Consider the following 20,377-nt stretch of genomic DNA (forward strand, 5'->3'; position numbering starts at 1 on the left):
AGGGGAATGTCTCTGTCGAGCCCTTGACCCACGAAACCCCTGGTAACTCAGATACTTTTATACTAAAGTGTCTCTTATAAGAGTATCAGTCGGTTTGAAGCAAGGATTGCGATAACTTTGCCACACTGTGCAATGGCTATGGGTTGCATACTAACTGGCACGATCTCACCTTAATCTTGAGCTTGTGGTTGCAGGCCAGGGCCGAGTGCTGCAAGGCCTTGATGACCGAGGAGTAGGCATCTTCCAGCTGGGTGTACTTGCCCACCAGGGCTATCGTCACCTCCCGCATCAGTCGCTCCGCCTTAAGCGCAAGGTCACGCCACTTGTACATGAGCCTGCAACAATGGGAAAGTAATGCCTTGAGTAGGCAGGTCTGCAAGTCCACACTGCTTCATGAAAGGCAGGGCACAGCCCTGGAGAAGAGTTCTGTTCATGGACATGCCTGGTATAAGACTGAGATGGATGCGCAATTTATTATAAACTGTCGAAGTCTGACATGAATGGGTGACTGTTTTATACCCTGTGATAGTCTCGAATTCTTACACTCTTTTATAAAGGTACACCAATTATAAAAGGACGGTTATAACTAGGGTTCTGCGTTTTAGGTTTTCATGTTTTCGAAATTCAGCATACTTTTTTCAGTGTTTATTTTAAAATTCAATTTTCGTTTTTTTCGGTGTATATTTATTCCCAAAAATGTTTACCGGTTTTCTTTCGGTGAATATGAAAGAAACACCATCAGACACTGGACCAGATGATCCATGTAGCTGTGATATTTGTGATCCCTCGAAGAATAATGGCACATATACATACGTGGTCTTCGCTACAACTTTCGTCAGGACACACCTAAAAATCATGGCATTCGCAAGGATAATCTTTAGCGCGTTTCCTTTTCCTTCTCATTCTGACGACGTGACCGTCTGAGGTGATGACCATACAAAAACCAACGAAATGGTAAAAAAAGAAAAAGAAAATCCATTGTATTTATGTTTTCAACCACAAAGAAGTTTGAGAAAGGGTGTTAAGAAAGGTATTAACAGCTTTCCTCGATGTCCTCTGAAGTGCATGAAGCGAAAAACCTTATACTAGCCCACATCCAAATTTCTTTTTTTAGGACCGGGAACTTGACACACTAAGCCTGATCACAGAAAGGACACAGATGCCCCGCGAAGGCCAATCCAAGACCTCTGCTTTCTTCATTCTTAAACAAAACTGAACCATGCCAAATATAGTAATATAGAAAAGTGACCCGAACAAATGTCTGTGCAAACAGAATGTATTGACAGATGGAACCACAAAAAGACCTCTAAATTTACTCTATGAGAGGTAACATTTTTTGCATGTTTATTAATGGATTGTGTGTTCCTTTAGCTTTCTCCCACTCGCTTAGCACTCGTTTTGCAACTTTCATGCACATTCCCACGAAAACGGGACATAAGGCTTCATTAAGATACGGGCGGGAGAAGCTGCACTTCTAAAACGGGACTGTCACGGCCAAAACGGAGTGTCCGGTCGCCTTAGTTAAGTGACAGTATGCAACAATGTCAGGTGACCACGTGAAACGATGCCATGACACCGTCCCTCGACAATGCGGTGAACTTGAATGTAGCGCAAATGGAAGCGGCAGCAGGGAGCGTGCCCCCTACCTGCGAGTCCTGGGCACGGTGGGCACCTGGAGCTGGAGCCGCTCGGTGAAAAGCTCCACGATGCCCTGCTCCTCCATGAAGATGGGCACGTGGTAGATGCTGGGCACGTCGTGCATGCACAGCACCTGACGGGGCTCCACGTGGCAGAAGTTGGAGATCTTCTCCTTCACCGCCTTGGTGATCTCGTTCTCGCTGCGGCACACTATCTGCAGGGACGTCATCTCCGTGAGGAAACGGGCAACGTCACCGCGACTTGAAAGGTGGGAAACGACGAAACACCCCTTTCGAGTGTCCACAAACCCCAGCACAGATTGACTCTTCCTGATAGGGCTTTGGTCGCGTGCCCGTGACAAGATGGTGCGGTGCGCGCCAGAACACTGATGTGCATGGTAAGCTCGAGCCGGCAGCAGGAGGGCAAAAGAGCCCAGCTTAGCTTTCATGGTGCTTAGGCCGCTTACGCCCCCGAAGATAGCTGCCGAATTTGTGCCAGAAGCCAGGAAACTGTGAAAGGCTCTCTGCCTCAGATGGTGCTGTGGCTAACTGAAGCTCGTGCAGCGTGAGTCGAGGCCCCACTACAAGAAGCAAGCTTGTACTGATGGCAGAAAACTGAATGACGCTACCTACTTTCACACAATAGTATATTGTGTGTGAATGTTTAACCACCGATACGGTGACAAAGCACTATTGAAAATAATAAAAGTGGACAATTTCAAGTGCATCCCCATGAAATCCACTAATGCATGGGTTCCCAAATTGGGTTCCTGGGATCCCAGGGGTTCCCCAGAGTCCAGAGCACCCCCACAGGTTCCCCAGAGCACCCCCAGGGGTTCCCCAGAGCACCCCAGGGGTTTCCCAGAGCACCCCCAGGGGTTCCCCATAGCACCTCCGAGCTACCTAATTTTCTTAACTGTCCCTGCCCCTAAGTAAAGTGTTTTTCCAGTTTAGGCACTACCCGGGCAGATTTGACCCATCCACTGATGCATAGCTATGAGCCAAACACTCCACAGTATGTGCATTGCTGTTGACAAGGTGTGCACGCCTCTGTACCGCTTTATTTCCCAAACGCAGAGATTGGGAAGGGTTCCTCGGCTCTCAGTCAAGCCAAACAGGGGTTCCTCAAGATCAAAATGTTCGAGAACTCCTACACTAATGTAAGCATAGCCGACATAGCTGATGGGGGTGTCTAAAAGTAAGCATGCAATGTTTTCAGTGGACGACGGTACAATAAACTTTGAAGCACACCCACTAGTGTGCATGCCGAGAGAGCGACAGTGGAGCAGGAAAAGGGTACTTGCCAGATCGGGCGAAAGACCCAGTCCTCGCAGCTCACGAACGCTGGCTTGCGTAGGTTTAGTCTTGTGCTCCCCGGTGCTCTTGGGCTGTAGCAAACAAATAAATGACTTCAATAATAACTTCAGAAAATAAATGTTGCAATTTTAGCTACCTAGATCACCTCCCAACACAAAGGTGCAACAGGTAAATTGCTTTGCCCTTAATTGGTTGACGTCGACCTCGACAAAAAGCACTTCAGCCAAGTTCAATAGTAAAATAATATACTGAACTAAAATTCAAAGTTGAATGAAAACAGACATCATAGTGCTAATGCAATGCCCAATAGTAAAGAGCAAGAATTAAACGAATTGACTATGAGCAGACACTTTTAAGAAAAACGACAACACAGCAAAACTTCTTAACAGTTGTGCCATAGAAATTGTATTTGCCGTTTTAACAAAAACTGCTGCTCGAGCTAACATGATTTATGAACAAATACGGATAACATTTGCAATTACAACCGCTAATTTACATCTGACTGTTCATGTCAGTATAGCTGGCCACTGGGTGTCACATCCATTCTCATAAAAATCATGTCCAGCAAATAAGAAAAATACTGTAAAATACAGTGAGCACCCCCACAAACATTGGAGATAATTATGAAACAATAGAGATGGGCACTTGTTAAATCTGGAAATAGAACAGCAGAAGGGTCGTGTGATAGAGTAGGCTTTTGTTTGATGCAACGGTTTAAGTGGTCTGGCGGAACATGTAATTTTCAAAGCAGCCACGCCACTCTCGTCAAGCCTGCTTTGTGCCGGTGCTCTCTAGTCAAGCTTTACCGCTTTGCACCAATGCACGCGCATAAAACTTCACTGCCAGCACATCAGCTGGGAGACTCGTCGCCCCTTGAGGCAGACCAAGTTCTAGGCTGTATAAACATACACACAACCCTGCCAGCACTTCCTTCCCAGAGAAGCAGCTGACTTGGAGGAGCACCTCGGTTAGCTCGGAAGTTTTCTGGGCTTGCGCTTCATATTTCCTTTGCTTATATTTGAAGTGTTTCAAAGGCTAGGGATACACGCTTACTACAATAGGGATGCATGCTCGGTATTTTACGATGGGTTAGCCTAAGGAACTTCCTGCATAAGAACAGGCAAATAATTTAAAAGATCAGTTTTGGTACATTGATTTTGTGTTGCTAGCACCACGCCCTCTTACATTTGCCAGATGACGTATAACACGTTTAACTACACACTTGCAGAAAGAAGCTTTCTTGTGACCTGAATGCTTAGCAACAGCAACATTTGGTGCAAATGCTGTTGTCTAATGGCACTCCAAACTCCCATTGCCGGTGAACAGAAATCAGAACCGAGAAGCAAAACTTACACCACCTTGCATATGACGCACCTGCACTGGGAAAGATACCACACAAAAGACACATCATCAACACAGTAGGATGTAAACCTGAACAATCGACATTAGGTTTGTTGGAAACTAAAGATGTCAATGAAACTCAGTCAAACTAATTGCATAGCCTTTCTTCTCTGCCCCTCCCATTCTTGTTTTATATCCATTAACTGTATGAGTTAAGTTCCATCCCTTTCTCTAATTTGTCCCATCTCACTCGTTCTAGGGTGCCTTAGGCACACTCTGCTTAGGGTGGTGCCACCAATCACCTGTCTTGCTTTCCCCTATCCACTCCTTATCACCATAGATTGATTGATTGATTAAAGTTGTGTGCTGTTCTTGTATACCTTCGCCCACTTCCCCAGAGAGGGTTATGAGCATTAGGTTGACAGTTGGGAGGTATTATATAGAACAAAGGGTTATTAATCGGTGGGTCAGTATATGGGCAGTAACAGCCTCTTGCGGTGTGTTTGATGGCACTTCAGAGCATGAAACCGAGCATCGTAAAACAACAGCAGAACCTCCAGATGGATGGCTCGGATGCTTTTGATCTTTGCAAAACAGCTAGAAATGCTGAACGACGAAAATAACTCCAGGAATTATTTTCGTCATTCTTGTCCAGCTCGCTGGCACCTTTGCATTTAATTGCATTATAATTAGAAATGCTTACGTATAATCGAGCAACTCTCCTTGAGGCGAGTCTCTTGCAAACAGGGGCAATAGGACTGTGTTCCTCTAGTAGATCAGTAACATCATCATAGTTTGCAACAAGGCTTTGACGATTCCGTTGGAGAAGAAGCGGAGGCATTATTACAAAAAGTTGAGGCCAATGTAAGGAACACAAGCAAGTAGCCTGACACAGGAATGAAATTCCCCAGGATACATAAATGACAAAAAAGACTACTTCGGTGAAACTACAATTTTTCTTTTTCCTTCTTACTTTTTGGGAATTTTTTACTTTATGTCGTCTTGGTTAGACGAAAGAGCGGAAGCCTCAGTGGCCTCATTCTGCTCCTCCACCCCTTGAGACGAGGCGGGTCATGTGGGCCTGGCCAGGGTCAGGGGACTGGGGAAAAATACCCTGGCCATGACCGCCTCCCTCGATGGGGCAGCAGTGCAGGTGTTGGGCGGGGCATTGCCCAACTTTATCCGTCCCTGCCCCTCAACCAACGGAGGAACAGCACGATGCCACTCCTCAGATGAGGCCCTCTCCATGAGTTGGGGCACGACTCTCGCTCCACCCTGGGCGGAGACCTCGAAGTGGGGACAGACACAAGAGCTCTCAGCCTGTCCCGAGGTAAAGGGCAGCTGGTTTACTCCTTCCAGAAGCCGGAGGAAGCCACTGCCCTGCGCTAGGGCACTGAAGAGCCACTGCCAGGACCTCAAGAGAGGCCTGGCTAGCCTTCGATTTTGCTCATGGTGCCGGTCCCCCTTGCACCACCTGGGCAAGCACGCCTTTCTAGAAAAAGGAAAACTGTTTGTTGTTTTACCTCCCGGTAGCACGATTCTTTGTGCTTTAAGGGTTAAGATTTCTTTTCCTTGTTTCCACCATCGACACGCTCTGGCATAAGCAGAGTGGCTGCCTCAACAATTGACATATTTAAGGGTGCTCTCAGAAATGGTGGCTACCCGATCGGTGCTATCACACCTTGCGCAGGTTTCAGGGCATGGGAGTCGGCAGGGAGGTGCAAAAGGGGCACTTGCCCTGCCCTCCCTCCCTCCCTCCCTCCCTCCCCCCCCCCCCCCCCTCCCTTCACCAGCTCGCTCGGGTGCAGGGGATCAAATGGCGTCGCGAAAATAGCTTTTCTAGCAAATGGAAAAACCGAAAGCTATCCTAAAAATAAAATCCACACACTTTTGTTTCATAGGATCCCTCAGCAATAAACACAAAAAAGACTAAGGTCTCCCCTCGGTCAGTTGCAATCAGCTGCGCCAAGCTGGCAAAAAAAACAAAAAAAAAAACAGGGAGGAACATTTACTTCTGAGAACACCACAGTCCTGTGTTGTGAGGGATCACAGGCATTCGGGTGAAAGTCAGTAAAATGCCCCAAAAACAGTGTCTTCGACACAGAGCGGGATTCTTCCGAAAAAGCCCAACCGCACAAATTGGCGTAGCTATGAGTTGGAGATGGTCCGCGCTCCCCCTTCGCTCCGTCCGCGTAAGAGTAGAGCGAGCGGGCCCCAAGAGGGGGGGGGGGGGGGGTGGTAGCTTCGGCATTTTGGGAGGTTTCAACCCCACAAACCAACCCCCTGTCTACGACACCGCTCACGCCAGTGCTCTGTTTTGTATAGGTGCCTTTGGGTTTTTCTTCTCCTTTGCCCGTAGCTGCGTTGTGGTCATGGGAAAGGAGAAAAGGGGAGTCAAAATCGGGGCCAGGCATCCTCTTTTGGACAATGCAGTTCTGCGAAACTCTGTTCGCACCATGTCAGCAACGATACTCCCCCGGGCCACAACTCACGATAGAGAGGAGTGTCGGACCATCCTTGCTGACACCACCGTGTTCACACTCGTGACACTCGAATATCTGTTGGTGAATTCGCGTGGTCGCCTGTCTCCTCTGACCTCGATTCAGCAGAGCGCCTCCTCCTTGCCGCCAGAGCTACTCGGGATCCTTTTCAGCCAATCACAACTGCTGGGCTCAGAGCGCTCCGACATTCTCAGACCAGTCACGGAATTGATATTTCTTGACATTGGTTATGCATTAAAAACAACACAATCTTACAGCGTACGGTGGACGATTGAGCAAAAATTTACGCTCGCAACGTGATGAAATAACTGTTGCGACATAAATTGTTTTACGCATCGGCATGCAAAAAAAAGAGAAGAAAACGGCAGTATGCGAATTGATTTTTGCAGAACGGAACGAAGGCCAACGCTTGGAAAGAGTTGTCAACTCATCGCGTTTTCGTCAGTGAACGCGCTGCGATAGCGGTCATGCATACGACAGAACAGGCAAATATAAAATAGTTAATAAACCACATTTTTCTCACGGCGAAATATCGTGCAAGCATCGCCATGTGACACAAATCACAGTGCATTGTATTCGGCTCTCCCTTTATTTTACAACACAAACCTTTGAACGCACTTTTACCAAACCTGAAAATTTCTTGAAGCGACCATAAAACCCGGTAAAACAGCGGCGAGTTCTGCGAGCTGTTTCTTTGTCGGTTAGGCTTAGCGGATTCACCGCCGTGAGATGAACGATCTCGTGAAAGCACTGAGGATACTTCACACGTCGACTTTTCCTGTTACGGTCGCAAAGAAATGTCGTCCTGTCCGTCGTAATCCTCGCACCGTCGAATTCACAAGCACTTTGTAGAACCACATATCAATCGCCATCATGCCGTACCCTGCACACCACCACAGACCACTGCCGGCCTCGTCAACAAAACCACGTGATCCCCGTCCAAGCACCACGTGACACCTGCGCCGCTCCGCACTCCGACTGCTACAGACGGAGTGCCAGGGAGCGCTCTGAGAGGGAGAGGCGCCCTCGGAATGAACCACCCGATCAGGCAACAGCACTCTCTTTTAACCACCCGATCTCGCGCGCTCTGGAAAGAGCACTCGAGAGCGCGCGGAAAGAACCACGCAAATTCGCCATGTGACAGGGTGGCACACTTTGCTGTTGCTGGCTCTCTCTTCCTGGCCCAGTTGCTTGAAAGGGCCACATTCCGCACCCAATCCCGCTTTTTTATATAACCGTGGACTGATATGGGTCAGGAGTGAAAATGGACATCAGAAGCTTTTTTAAACGGAAAGCTGACAGTGATATTGACAATCCATCTTGTGCAACGAAGAAGTATGTGACCTCAGAGCCGTGTCATGACCCAGAATCTATCGATGCACCTGCTGTCTCCGTCACTCCTAATCATCCTCCGGCTTTAAAGAGCCAGATGGACATTGGCTTTGCCCTCAACACGACTCTCACAGGTATGTCAAACTCGTCTTTAACTGTGGGAGTGTGCATGCAAAGCTCAGCTTGATCACATATATAACAACCAATATAAAGGTAGGAACCAGCGGGCTAAAATTTTACTCCAGTTCTGAAATGAGAAAGCGAGCATGGCAAGCTAAGGGAACCCGCGTCAAGGAAATACGGAAAGTTACAATGGCGACTAACCCTCCGGCGGTAGCCCCGCCGTGCTAGCTTTTCAACACAGCGACCGCAGCTTTCAGATGCCTTCCACAGACCAGAACCCGGGAAATGCTTCGAATTAATATTACGAGCGAAGACAATTTTGTCCAGAAAATTAGAGTTGCAAATTTGAGCAGAGGCCAACTTGGGGTAGCTTTTAAAAACTTGTATAAACATCAAACATTGTTCAATACGGAAATAAAAAGGTATCGTTCATTGCTGTGACTTGCAAGTCGAACAGTGCGTGTGGCTTGCAAGCCACACGCAAAACATTGTGTGTGTGACTTGTGTGCAGTCTTTCTATTTCATTGCGTATGGTACATTTATGATGCCAATACTTGTCTATAAAATCTTTGTGCTTTTTGATCTCCGAGAGAATTATAAAGTAAGTGCACTGTTTTGTTGTTTTGCCGCGACATAGACCTTTTTCTTTTTTTTTTTTTTACTGTGCCTGTACATATTTATCATTTTTTTCTATGTTGAAATTACTGATGCATTGTACTTTTTAAAATAATTGTTTCATAAAAAATATGTGTATCTTGCAAGCTGCATTTAGCTCTTTCGTATTTTACTCTGGGACCCCCCCCCCCCCCCCCCCCTTCCCCTTGAGCGACACGCCCAAAAAGGGCTGTCAGTTTGCTGTCAGTTTGCCCCCCCCCTCCCCCCCCCCTCCCCCCCCCCCGACAAAATCCTGCCGACGCATATGTTTCGGGGCCCCGACAGTTTTGCAAACTGTGCTCAAAGTACTGGCATTGGAAAAGTCTTTGTGGGTTTGGGATAAATGGCCGGACTTTGCAATGGAGATAACCAGCTTTAATAAATGCAGGAAGTGTACGCAGCTCAAAGGTCAGAATGAAATGCATGGTTGGCTGCTCCTGCGAGTCTCTATGGATATTGATACGCACGACGGCCACCACAGCCAGTTTCTAGAGTGCAGCCAGGACTTCGTCCCCAGTGCAGTCTATGAGATCAGTCTCAGAGACAATGCCTCAATCATTATTCGGCGTCCAATGGGGGCCGACTTTTATTCGGTGTTCGCCCAGACATGTCTATTTTAGAAGCGTTCTGCTTCGAACTTCTGTTTCAACCTCAACAAGAAGATTACGAGAAAGCTTTCTCGCCTTGAAAGCTTTGCCAACGGTGGCGTCGATGCATTTATACACAAGGAAGGGAGAGAGCTTAGCCAGTGGCTTTTCTTTGTCTTGGGCTTAGAGCAGAAAGAATCTTGGGAACTATGGTCGTACACATGCTTTGTCAAAAGTGAGTAAAGGGCAATTCCTTTTTGGGAGCCACAGAGTGTTGGAGTTGTATTCAGAATCTCTGGCGCACCGCCCATCACTGAGCCCATCAAGGGGATAGGTAATGTGCCATAGCGAGAATGGCTTGGCTGACACAATTACGCCCCAGGTGCCAAGAAACTGTAACCGGGTGTGGACCTAGGGAGAGATCCGTCACCACCCAGGGTTAGCCCTTGCTGCCTAAGAAGATGAAGTATGACAGAAGAGAAGAAGAAGAATATTAAAGAAAGGAGAGGTGGTGGAGAAAGGCAACTGGACTAAATCATCCTGGTTGGGCTGAGCCAGGACATCTGCCTAGGGGAAGTGGCGGCCGAAGTGACATATTGTCTCGCCCGGGGGCTCCGAAGTGTCCAAACGTACCCCGGGTTCAGCTCAACCACCAGGATCCCCTTTTTTTGGGCTAAGCCACCCAAAGCCAGGCATGGAAGGGTGACCCTACATGGCCAGAGGTTAGTAGTGGTGACACTACTTACCAAACACCTACTAACGCAGGTGCCCCCTGTGGGTGGGTGTGTAAACCTACATGGCTGGGGTTTGTGGTAGCACCACTATCCAATTAGGTGCAACCTGCGGGTCCCCATCACCATATTGTTTCCTGCTATATTTGCTAAGACATAAGCAACATTGAATCCACACAAGTCTGGAAACTCCAGCAATCCGTAGCAATGCTCCCGTTTCCATAGGACTAGCTGATGCCAGCCAGTTTGGCGGGTGTGGTTATCGTCGTTGTGGTACTTCATGCTTTGTTTGTGCTGCTACTTTGTATTTTTATGCTGCAAGCTAAAAGTATAGGAGACTTCAAACGAAATGCAAATATTATAGAGAAAAACTCTGAACATCTACCGTATTTACTTGCATAATGAATGCACCCCCCCCAAACAAACATCAACATTTGGGCTTTTTTTTCTTTGCGTAATGATTGCACTTTTAATTTTCGTCCCCACAAGTCTTGAGCTGCGTCCGTCTTAGCTAGCCAGCTAGCCGCCAAGCTCGCCAATTTTCTTTTGACCGCCAAACGGGCAGGCCAAGTCAAGCCAAACCAAGCCGCTCTCGTAATGGCTGGAATTGCGTAGGTGTGGAAGTGATAAATCGTGAAACCAAGCAGCGCACACGCCTAGAAAAGCTGGGGTCAAGGAATTGCCCAGCCTTGGACATGCTTTGTCCATCAGATGCATTGATGTCAACAAACACGCCGCCTTCAGTGATCCGCTTTTGAACAGTGATATTGTAAAAATGGTTAGGCCTAAGAATGGTCGCATCGCTCTCGGTGCTGCGTGAGTTTCGTAGTGTGCTTTTTCTTTGGCAGAAGGCTCGCCAAAGGTGCCCTAAAAAGGTTAGAAATTTATAGAGCATGGTTACTGTGGTACGCTCACGACCAGCCATGTGCGCGCCTCCGTCAATGGAGACGTGCCACAGTCCCGTGCCATGTCATATTGGCACCTAAAATGACATTTGCACAAAGTGTGTAAATGCAAAAATTTTACCCCGCATCATAAATGCCCCCCCCCCCCCCCCCCCCCCCCCCCCCCCAAATATGTGTCAATTTTTCGGGAAAAAAGTGTGTTCATTTTGCGAGTAAATAGGGTAACAAAACTGACCGGCACCACAAGGAGCACTGCACATGCCTTGCTTGCCAGCACCCTTCGTCTACCTTTACCGTACGATCCTATCAAATTAACATTTTTCTATTCTGACAGACATTAACCAGATTAAGGCGAGTTGGCATACAAGATGCACAACTTTTGTTGCAATCTGTCAAATTTTCGGGAAAAAAAAAAGTGTTCATTATGCGAGTAAATACAGTAAGCTGTCTATCACGTTTTGGCTATCAGCATTGCAAGCTACGCAAACAAAAGCAAGCAAATGCCTTAAAAATATTTTGTGCACTCCTGTTTGCTTTCTTATCTAGAATGATAAACATATACCGTATTTTCAGGATAAGTCGCACCCTTGAATAGGTCGCACATCCATATATTGAGCCATTTTCGTGGAAAAGTTGGTATATAAGTCACATGTTTGTATAAGTCGCACCCTTCTGCACGATTCACGCAATGAATTCTTTACTTTACACATGTCGGTATTGCGAAATCGGTGTTTCACACAATTGCTAAATCGCACATACCGTCTGACTCTCATTTTGACTCGCGAGAAATGCCCATAGTATGGTGCAGTCTGGCGGGGGCAATTGAGTGTTTCGCAGCAAAAGAAAATAAAATGCACAAAATGAGAGGGTAGTCGACTTTATTCGAGTGAATGCATGCCGAGCGAACAAAAGTTTAAAGGGCAACTCCGCTCAATTCCGAAGATTTCGGGATAATGAGTGATTTCGAACTAAAAAGCCCTAGTAAAAGACACTACGTTGTTTGCTTCGCGAAAAATGGGATATTAATGTTTAAATCTAATTTTAAACATGAGCGGAAATCGAAACCGAAACTTCGGCTCCGTCCGGCAACATTGGCCTCGGGCCGCCAAGTACATGGCCATCACGTGGTACGAGATGTCACGTGATCCTCGGCCCAACGACGGGCGGGATTGGGGCGGGTGTGTGGCAGGCGCGAGTGTCGTCTGCACCGCACTCTTCGCCACGTTTTGGTGTCTACGGCATTCGACGACGTCTGCACAACTGCGGCATAAGTGTGCGTGCACGTGGTGTCCGTAGTGTGGACGAAACTCCGAGAGACAATCACGATCGGTGAGACGACGACGGCGGTTGTGACGCGGAAGACGGCGGTAACGGCGGGACCACGGCGGGCGGCCTAACGGCTCCCAAGAGACGCGCTGCGCAGGCGCGTTACGCCAATCACGTGGACACTGCTGAGCGCCGAGAGGCAACGTTGCTGACGTCATGCGCTATGCTCGATCGGAGAAGTAAAAACAAGCAAAAGGCGGCGATGATGATGACGTTTAGCTCAATGTTGGCTCCGCCCATGCCGTAGCCTTGACTGCGCTGTTGGTTGCGCCTGAATTCGCCCGCTCGAGTCAGCCGATTTCGGCAACTTGGCGAGTTGCAAAGTTTGCCGGACCGTTTAAGAAACATTTAGAAAGAGCTGTGTCGTAATATTTGTCGTGTGGTCTTCCTAGGCGATACTGAAGAGGACTGCATTGTTTTTTTCAAAACTAAAAATGAAGCGGAGTTGCCCTTTAAAGAGCTAGACACTCACGAATTAAGCATTGGAGCACTAGGCCTAGCCCACGGCCTAGCCTAGGCCAAGTCCCGGAGGCGACGCGAGCATCGATGTGCAGGCAAAAAGATAAACCTTGACATACTTTTTTTTTGGTACCCCTAAAAGATTGGCTAGCCACAATCCTTCCTTTTACATGTAGCAACGCTGCTGGAGCATGGCACAAAAAACAGCTCATCAAACGGAAACTAAGAAAGACGTGAGAAAATATTCTGCAATACGTGTATACCAGCCCACTTACTTTTCAGCGTTACTGGACTGAAGCAAAATAATACGGAACCACGACTTAACTAGGCAACATCAATAACATGCTGTAAAAGCTTTATTCTCACTGTCTTGCCTATCCACATTGAGCCGCTTTGGGGAAACCGTAAAATTAAAATATCTTGCATTCAGAGTCAAAATAATGCGGCGACAGCAGTGCCTCCTGGAGGGAGAAACACCACCTATGGCTACGTAGTTATGGTGCTCTACAAAAGATGGCGCGTGGCGTAAAAAAAAAAAATGGCGTCGCACCTCGAAAAAAAGAAAAAAAAAATCTTACACAAGTCGCATCGTTGTATAAGTTGCACCAAGAGAAATGTTTGAAAAAAAAAGCGACTTATACACCGGAAAGTAAGGTAACCTAATGTCGCTACTTGTACAGCTAGAGTAATAGGCTACAAGCTCATCTAACCGGCGACCTGTAGTCGTTCAACCGGGGTTATCGACAGCGCTACAAAGCCCTAATGGGAACTATCATAGTTAAGCAACATGGTCAACCACAACAGTGGAGGTAAGTACAACAATGAGGTTGACAACGCTGGATTGTCACAATCAGCATCCCAAAGAGTGGCACCACCTTGAGCAAGGCACACATGAAGGCACCCTAGCTTGTTTGACTATTCTTAAAGCCATCCGAAGGTTCTTGCACCCAAAATTAGTATAACACTTAAAGTTTGCTCTTGTTAAAAGTACAGCCTCAAGGTGATGCCCTGAGGCATACAGTGGTGTATACTTCTTTACTACATGCAGTACCACACCTAAATGGCTCTCAGTAGACCTTACCTGAGGCACCAGACTGACGTGCACACAGCAGAAGTTTTCCCGTTTGACCCGGAACTGAAACTGTCGGAAGGCCTCCACAAAGGGCATGCCCTCTATGTCTCCTATGGTGCCGCCAAGCTGGAAAACAAATTCACTTCAGTTGAAGGTCGAGTGGAAAGGAAATTCAGTTTTACACTTCAATACACAAGCATGCCTGTACACAAAATGATATGAGACAAACTGAGCGACATGGCTTCAAGACTTGTTCATCTGCCACGACCTCTGAATGCTTCTTTTTATCCTGCAATTTTCCATTTTAAATTTTTTCACAACATTTTCCTTCATGTTTGTTTTGTACACAATTAAGCAACACTAGAATAAAAAGTTTGACAACCAGGCAGGAGAGATATTAAGTTTCATTAGACAATTTAGCATTGCACCGATAAAATCACCATGTCAGCTATCTTAGTTTGCTGACAACAATACTTGTGAAACATCAGAAAAATGTTTACTGTACTTGTTAATGAAAATATTTTTTTTTAATGGCAACATTTTAAATGTTTTATATTAAACACTGTCTGAAATATGACAAATATGTTGCATGCCAAAAACATGTTAGCCAGAAATATCCTCCCTTTTTTTTTTTCTTTTATCAAAATATGTAACATGTCAATTATAGCGAAGTACAACCTGCAAGGTCTCACTCTACCTCAACTGAAAACAGAGCCGCACCAACATTTCTGAAGTGCAGAAACAACCCTCAAACCTACACTACAGTTACCAATCGATTTTTCGGACACCGGTAATTTAGACTTGTTAGATATTTCGGACCTAAGGAGAAACCGTGATCTACCCGATAGAAATAGTGCATATTCACGGCATATTCACGACCCATGTTTCAGACAGCTTAAATTTGGAAAGTGTGATTTTTCAAACAAAATCGTTACAAGCGATCAGCGGGAAACACCATCGGGAAGCAGCCATTTTAGATTTTGTTGGCTGCACATGGATTGGCTTGGTATGGCAGAGCTACTTGAGTACTGCTAAGTCCTACCACTAGGTGAAGCTATGCTGCGGCTTTTCTTCCTTCTCTAGCTGCGCGTCATTATCATCATCATTGTTACAATTTTGCTTTGTTCGTTCGCCATCCTGCAGTCGTGGACTTGCGCCTCTCATCTTTCGGTGAATCGTGCTTTTGGAATATGCTGGTTTGGACGTCATGGCCCCCGCGAAGTGTAGCTAAAAAGCACAAAAAGTGCTCGACCATAGCGCTAGTAAAGAAGGCAGCGATTCTCAAGCTATTAAAAGGTGGCCGAACGCAAGCGGAGGCGTAACTTGAAGCAGGGCACTATCGACAACTTTCTTAAGCCCGCTTAGATGCAATAAAGGCAAGTTTTTCAATCTGCCAATTTTTTGGACTGCTCAATTATTCGGACGTTTCTTTGGTCCCAGCGAAACCCGAGAAATCGGTCGGCAACTGTACTAACAAAAACACCTCTAAACAAAACTAGTACTATGCTTTTGAAAAGAATAAAGAAACAGTTGGTGCAAGGCAATACCTCGATGATGCAGACTTCTGGTGTTTGGGCAGACTCTCCAACTGGAATGCGGGCCACCCTTTCCACCCACTCCTGAATGGCATCTGTGATGTGAGGTACCACCTGTCGAACAATGAAAAGAATGAACTTATCCCCAAAACAAGATACCTGAACTGATCTTGCTTGGTCCCTCCCACTAAGAAGCCTCTCTATCTTGCCAAGTTTGCACAGCCAGAGAACTTTCACATTAGGTTTTCTTTCATTCTAGCCTAAACCATCGTCTCACCTCTTTGAATTGACCAATGCGCATACCACAGCAGCACAGTCATTTGCAAAATAATCAGTACAAAGTTGTCACCAAGCTGGTGTTTGGGGCAATTATTTGTTTGAAACGGTTAAAATAAAGAAAAGTAGTAAAATGGGGCAAGCATTCTGACGTTCTCTGCAAAGCCTAAGATTTGAAAGATCACCTCTGTACAAGATTTGCATTAGATGTAGGCAGTATTTTATTAAAATAGCAAATCCTCTCAACCAAACAAAATCAGCATACTGATGTTTTAAATTTGATTTTTCTACTTGTTTATTCTAGAAACTACTATTCCTATTTCTGGGAATATGACAGACTGCAGTGACGTGACTGGTCCGAGTTAAAAGTTCATTTTGGACCAGCAAAAATAACTTTTGGGTCACAGGCACGCAAGTGCTTTATTTTGAATCATTCCCTCGTGAATATCATGTTCAGATTCATGTGTTGCCCTGTTTAGCTAAAAGATAATGCATTCTTTGCATTCCTCCTCCTGTACAACCCCTCCTTAGCATTTACTGCACATCTGAATTGATTTCTTCAAACTCTCAACAACTGTTTAGTTGTGCTTAAAAACAACAATACCCAAAACAAGGCTGTGACAAGGGTCATTGTTTTGACTTAAATTTTGCTGCAACAGCTGTTTTTGAAACATGATGATTGATGGGCACAAGATGAATAATAGTTAATTTAGGCACGACACTGAACTGTAATGGAATCATTTTAAGGACCAAGTTTTCAAGTTCTGAAGGCTGCTATAAGACTGCAAATAACGCAGATAAAAAAAAAAATTAGCCTTGTAATTTAATGACACATATGGCATTTCAAAAGTGGAGTTTTATGATGATGCAAAAATGGCATGTGGGCAATAAACAGGCCTGGCTTAGTTCATAAAAATCCAGCTGAATTCATTATGCCCAAGCATCCATTCTACTGCTAAGGTGAATTCAGTAGAGCAATCCATTTATAACGACAATGAGAAAAACAAAAAAATTCAATCGTTATAACCGATTATCGTTGTATCTGGACTAGAAACTAAGCATTTCTAGTCTAAAAACTGATTGTTATAAGCAGTACATTGTTATATCTGGTATCTATATAAGTGGATTGCACTGTATTTATTTTTATTACAAATCAATTTAACAAACAGCATTTGAATACTTTTGGATTTTGGTACTGAAGACTTAATGCACAAGCCAGACAATGTTAGAACGCTCAAGTACTGGATGGGCTCATATTCCATATGCAAGAAATTTTGCTCGGGAGATTAAAATTCTAATTTGCAATAAAATTGACTTGTGAGTCCCATCAAAGGATATTGTTTGCGCAGAGGAATCTGTATTTTCTCACAAATCGCTAGTGAGAATCGGCTGCTCAAGGCTACCCTCCTCCTTTTTCTGCAGTCAGATGCATGGCAACACAGAACTCAAAATACTTGAGAAGTCCACGGCCTCAACAACTTTCATAAATTAAATACAGAACCAAGCCACATATTCAATAATAATTTTTAAAAAAATATGTAAACATTTTTTTTTATGGTTTTTGAAACAATATGTGGACTAAAAAGTGATTTGGAGGTCTACAGTATGGTCCCATAGGCCATATCCCGTACTAGGTTTCGGTCTGACTTATATTAGTCGTTTCATGGGCTTGGTTTCAGCCTGACTCTGTTTGACTATCTCAGCAAATAAATTTAGGTGGGATGTGTCCTGACACCTGTCAGTGGCACCACAGCCTGCTGCGTGAATCACCGATCAGGCCTAGACAAACCGCCAAATTTTTCGTCCAGGCACGGCTTTACCATTGCACTTCCGCAAAGCACCAAAATTGCCCCCCCCCCCCCCCCCCTTTTTTTACGCTACCCAGGCAAATTTCGAGACGAGAGGAGCAAGGCGTCGGGTTGTAGCTCACCGAGGAGAAGCCCCTTTGTAACAGACGACCCCGAGACAGCACGTGATACGGATGGGAGTGCCCGTTCTCCCCTACAAAGTGTATACCTAATCCAGCTTAATATCTTGTAACCAAGTTAAATAAAACTATGTAGTATTTATTTTAACCCCAAATCAGCCTTCGTATAATTCTGTATCTTTTGGGTGGCTAGCTAGCAGACGCTCGCATACGGGCCCCCGCCTATCTGCCTAGCCTTGAGAGCCACCCAGAGTACCTCAGTTTCGCTAATAAAGATTATTATTATTATTGATATTATTATTAACGACAACTGGATACAACGCTAAAAGAACTTGACACATCATATTCTAGCTCATTGTATTAAACAAAATAAGTGATTTTTTAAACGTTTCAGATGCCTTTAAAGTTGTATTTATTTATTCAGAGCTTATTTCTTGCCAATGATAGCCCCCATGACTGTCACCCGAGACACCATAGCCACTGCTTCCTTGTTAAACTTCTAGTGTTTTCTTTTCAGACACAGCCTTCCATATTTCTACAAACTCACTGCAAAGCAAAATGAAGGGAAGAGCAAGCAACATGCCCAAGATACCGGTGCTGTGCAAGGTTCTTCCTGCCGGCCTCCCTATCCAGTTCTGAGCTGTCCTCAGAGATGTGAACTACCCCCTGTGGCAATGAGTTCAGTTTCACCAGGCTATCTTTAATACTAGTTTCATTGGAAATAGAGCTGTAATGCCACATCTGCTCGCAGTGATGTGATTGGCCGAAGCCGTTTTGGAGCACCTTTCGGAGCAGCCAAAGCAGTGTTTTGGAGCGGAAAAATTGACCGCATCTCCACGTGGTGAATGATGTTGATTGGGGCGAAGCTCTGGTGGTGCTTGTCTGCGAAGACGCTGAGCCGCAGCACGCCGTGCCTTTCGTTCGTTATCATCCATGTCAGAAAGAGAATGTGTGGTATGGAACGTGGTTATATACGCATTTGAGCATTTGACCGCAGCGCCTTCTCATCTATGAACGTTGAGCTAATGCATGCAAAGTTTATTGCGATTATAAACGCATTTGACCACAGTGCCCTCTCCTGTATAGATGTTCAGCGGCTACATGCAACGTTTCATCCATGACATCCCGAGCTCTTGAGTTACTACCACATCTTAGAGCCCCCTACTTGTCCCGCAGTCGTGGCCGAGTGGTTAAGGCGATAGACTAGAAATTAGTGGTGCAAAACTATCGATAGTACTATCGATAGTATCGATAGTCGCCAAAAATCTGACTATCGATAGTGAAAAAAACTATCGATAGTACTATCGATAGTCGACTATCGAAAAACTATCGATAGTACTATCGATAGTCGACTATCGAAAAAGAATAGATAGTACTATCGATAGTCGACTATCGAAAAACAATCGATAGTCGACTATCGAAAAACTATCGATAGTCGACTATCGAAAAACAATCGATAGTCGAAAAACAATCGATAGTCGACTATCGAAAAACAATCGATAGTACTGATAGTCGACTATCGAAAAACTATCGATAGTCGACTATCAGAAAACTATCGTTAATCGACTATCGGAAAACTATCGATAGTCGACTATCGTAAACCTATCAATAGTACTGTCGACAGTTTACTATGGATAGTTTTGCGACACTAGTAGTTTGCGTCGCTCCCTCTTGTCTATTTATCGCTTTAATTTTTTTTTCAAACGGGGCACCAACTAGCCCAGGCACTTACCATCTCAACTTCGGTTCAGCTTTCAGTGATGACGAAGATGGGGGTTAGGGCGAAAAAAGAAGAAGGGGGAGGCGAACGGTAGGGCGAGGGCAAGACGGGCCGGGGAGGAGGAAGCAGACGAACCGCTGGAGAAGAGAGGGGGAAACCTCCTTCTCTCTTTAGCGTTCCGTCTGCTTCCTCCTCCCCGGCCCATCTTACTCTCGACCTGCCTTCTTGAGTTGTAACGGACTATAGTGGTGCAAGACTATCGATAGCACTAGCGATAGTATCGTTAGTCGCCAGTATAGTAAAAAACCATCGATAGTCGACTATCGATAGTACTATCGATAGTCGACTATCGAAAAACTATCGATAGTCGACTATCGATAGTTCTGGGATACTATCGATAGTTTTGGAAAAACTATCGATAGTATCGATAGTCAATTTATCTATAGTTTTGCATCACTACTAGAAATACATTGGGGTCTCCCCGCAGAGGTTTGAATCCTGTCAACTGCACAAACATTTTTTTTTTGCCCTACGTGAGCACGTGAGCATGTGAGCTCACGAGCACGAGCACCAGCAAGATCGATGTGAGCACGGACGCCGGACGGACAAGGAGCTTCGCCCCTAAAAGTGTCCTTTGGAGCAGCCGAAACAGTGTTTTGGGGCAGCAAAAGTGGCTTTCGGAGCAGATATTCTTAGAAAAATAAAAATATTTGTTTTAAGTGCTAGACAACTGAAGAGCACTTTGCTTGCCAAAATAAACAAACTGTGGTCAAGTTGACAGGTTGGGAGTCTTTCAACATGTAACTAAAATGCCAATAACATCACACATTTTGCAACGCTTTAGTTAAATACATTTGTATGTACCTGCCATAAATAAATAAGAAACAAACTGCACATATTAAAATTTATTTCAAATTACCAGCTTAGTAGTAAA

The 20,377-nt window shown here is 45.4% G+C and overlaps 1 protein-coding gene across 2 annotated transcripts in view; it reads right to left on the reverse strand.

Annotated features, from left to right (window-relative positions):
• LOC8025940 (CTP synthase 1) overlaps positions 1 to 20,377 on the reverse strand; it is a 54,169-nt gene that overhangs the window by 25,866 nt on the left and 7,926 nt on the right. For both annotated transcript variants that reach the window (XM_029978794.4, XM_029978795.4), the window contains exons 4-8: positions 15,533 to 15,634; positions 13,995 to 14,111; positions 2,942 to 3,025; positions 1,647 to 1,852; positions 170 to 335 (exon numbers count right to left, since the gene is read on the reverse strand). In XM_029978794.4, coding sequence (XP_029834654.4) covers positions 170 to 335; positions 1,647 to 1,852; positions 2,942 to 3,025; positions 13,995 to 14,111; positions 15,533 to 15,634 — 675 coding nt within the window. The remainder of the gene's footprint in view (positions 1 to 169; positions 336 to 1,646; positions 1,853 to 2,941; positions 3,026 to 13,994; positions 14,112 to 15,532; positions 15,635 to 20,377) is intronic.

Source organism: Ixodes scapularis, unplaced genomic scaffold, assembly GCF_016920785.2.
Source record: "Ixodes scapularis isolate PalLabHiFi unplaced genomic scaffold, ASM1692078v2 PGA_scaffold2__306_contigs__length_199485367, whole genome shotgun sequence".
NCBI classification, from domain to species: Eukaryota; Metazoa; Arthropoda; class Arachnida; order Ixodida; family Ixodidae; genus Ixodes; species Ixodes scapularis.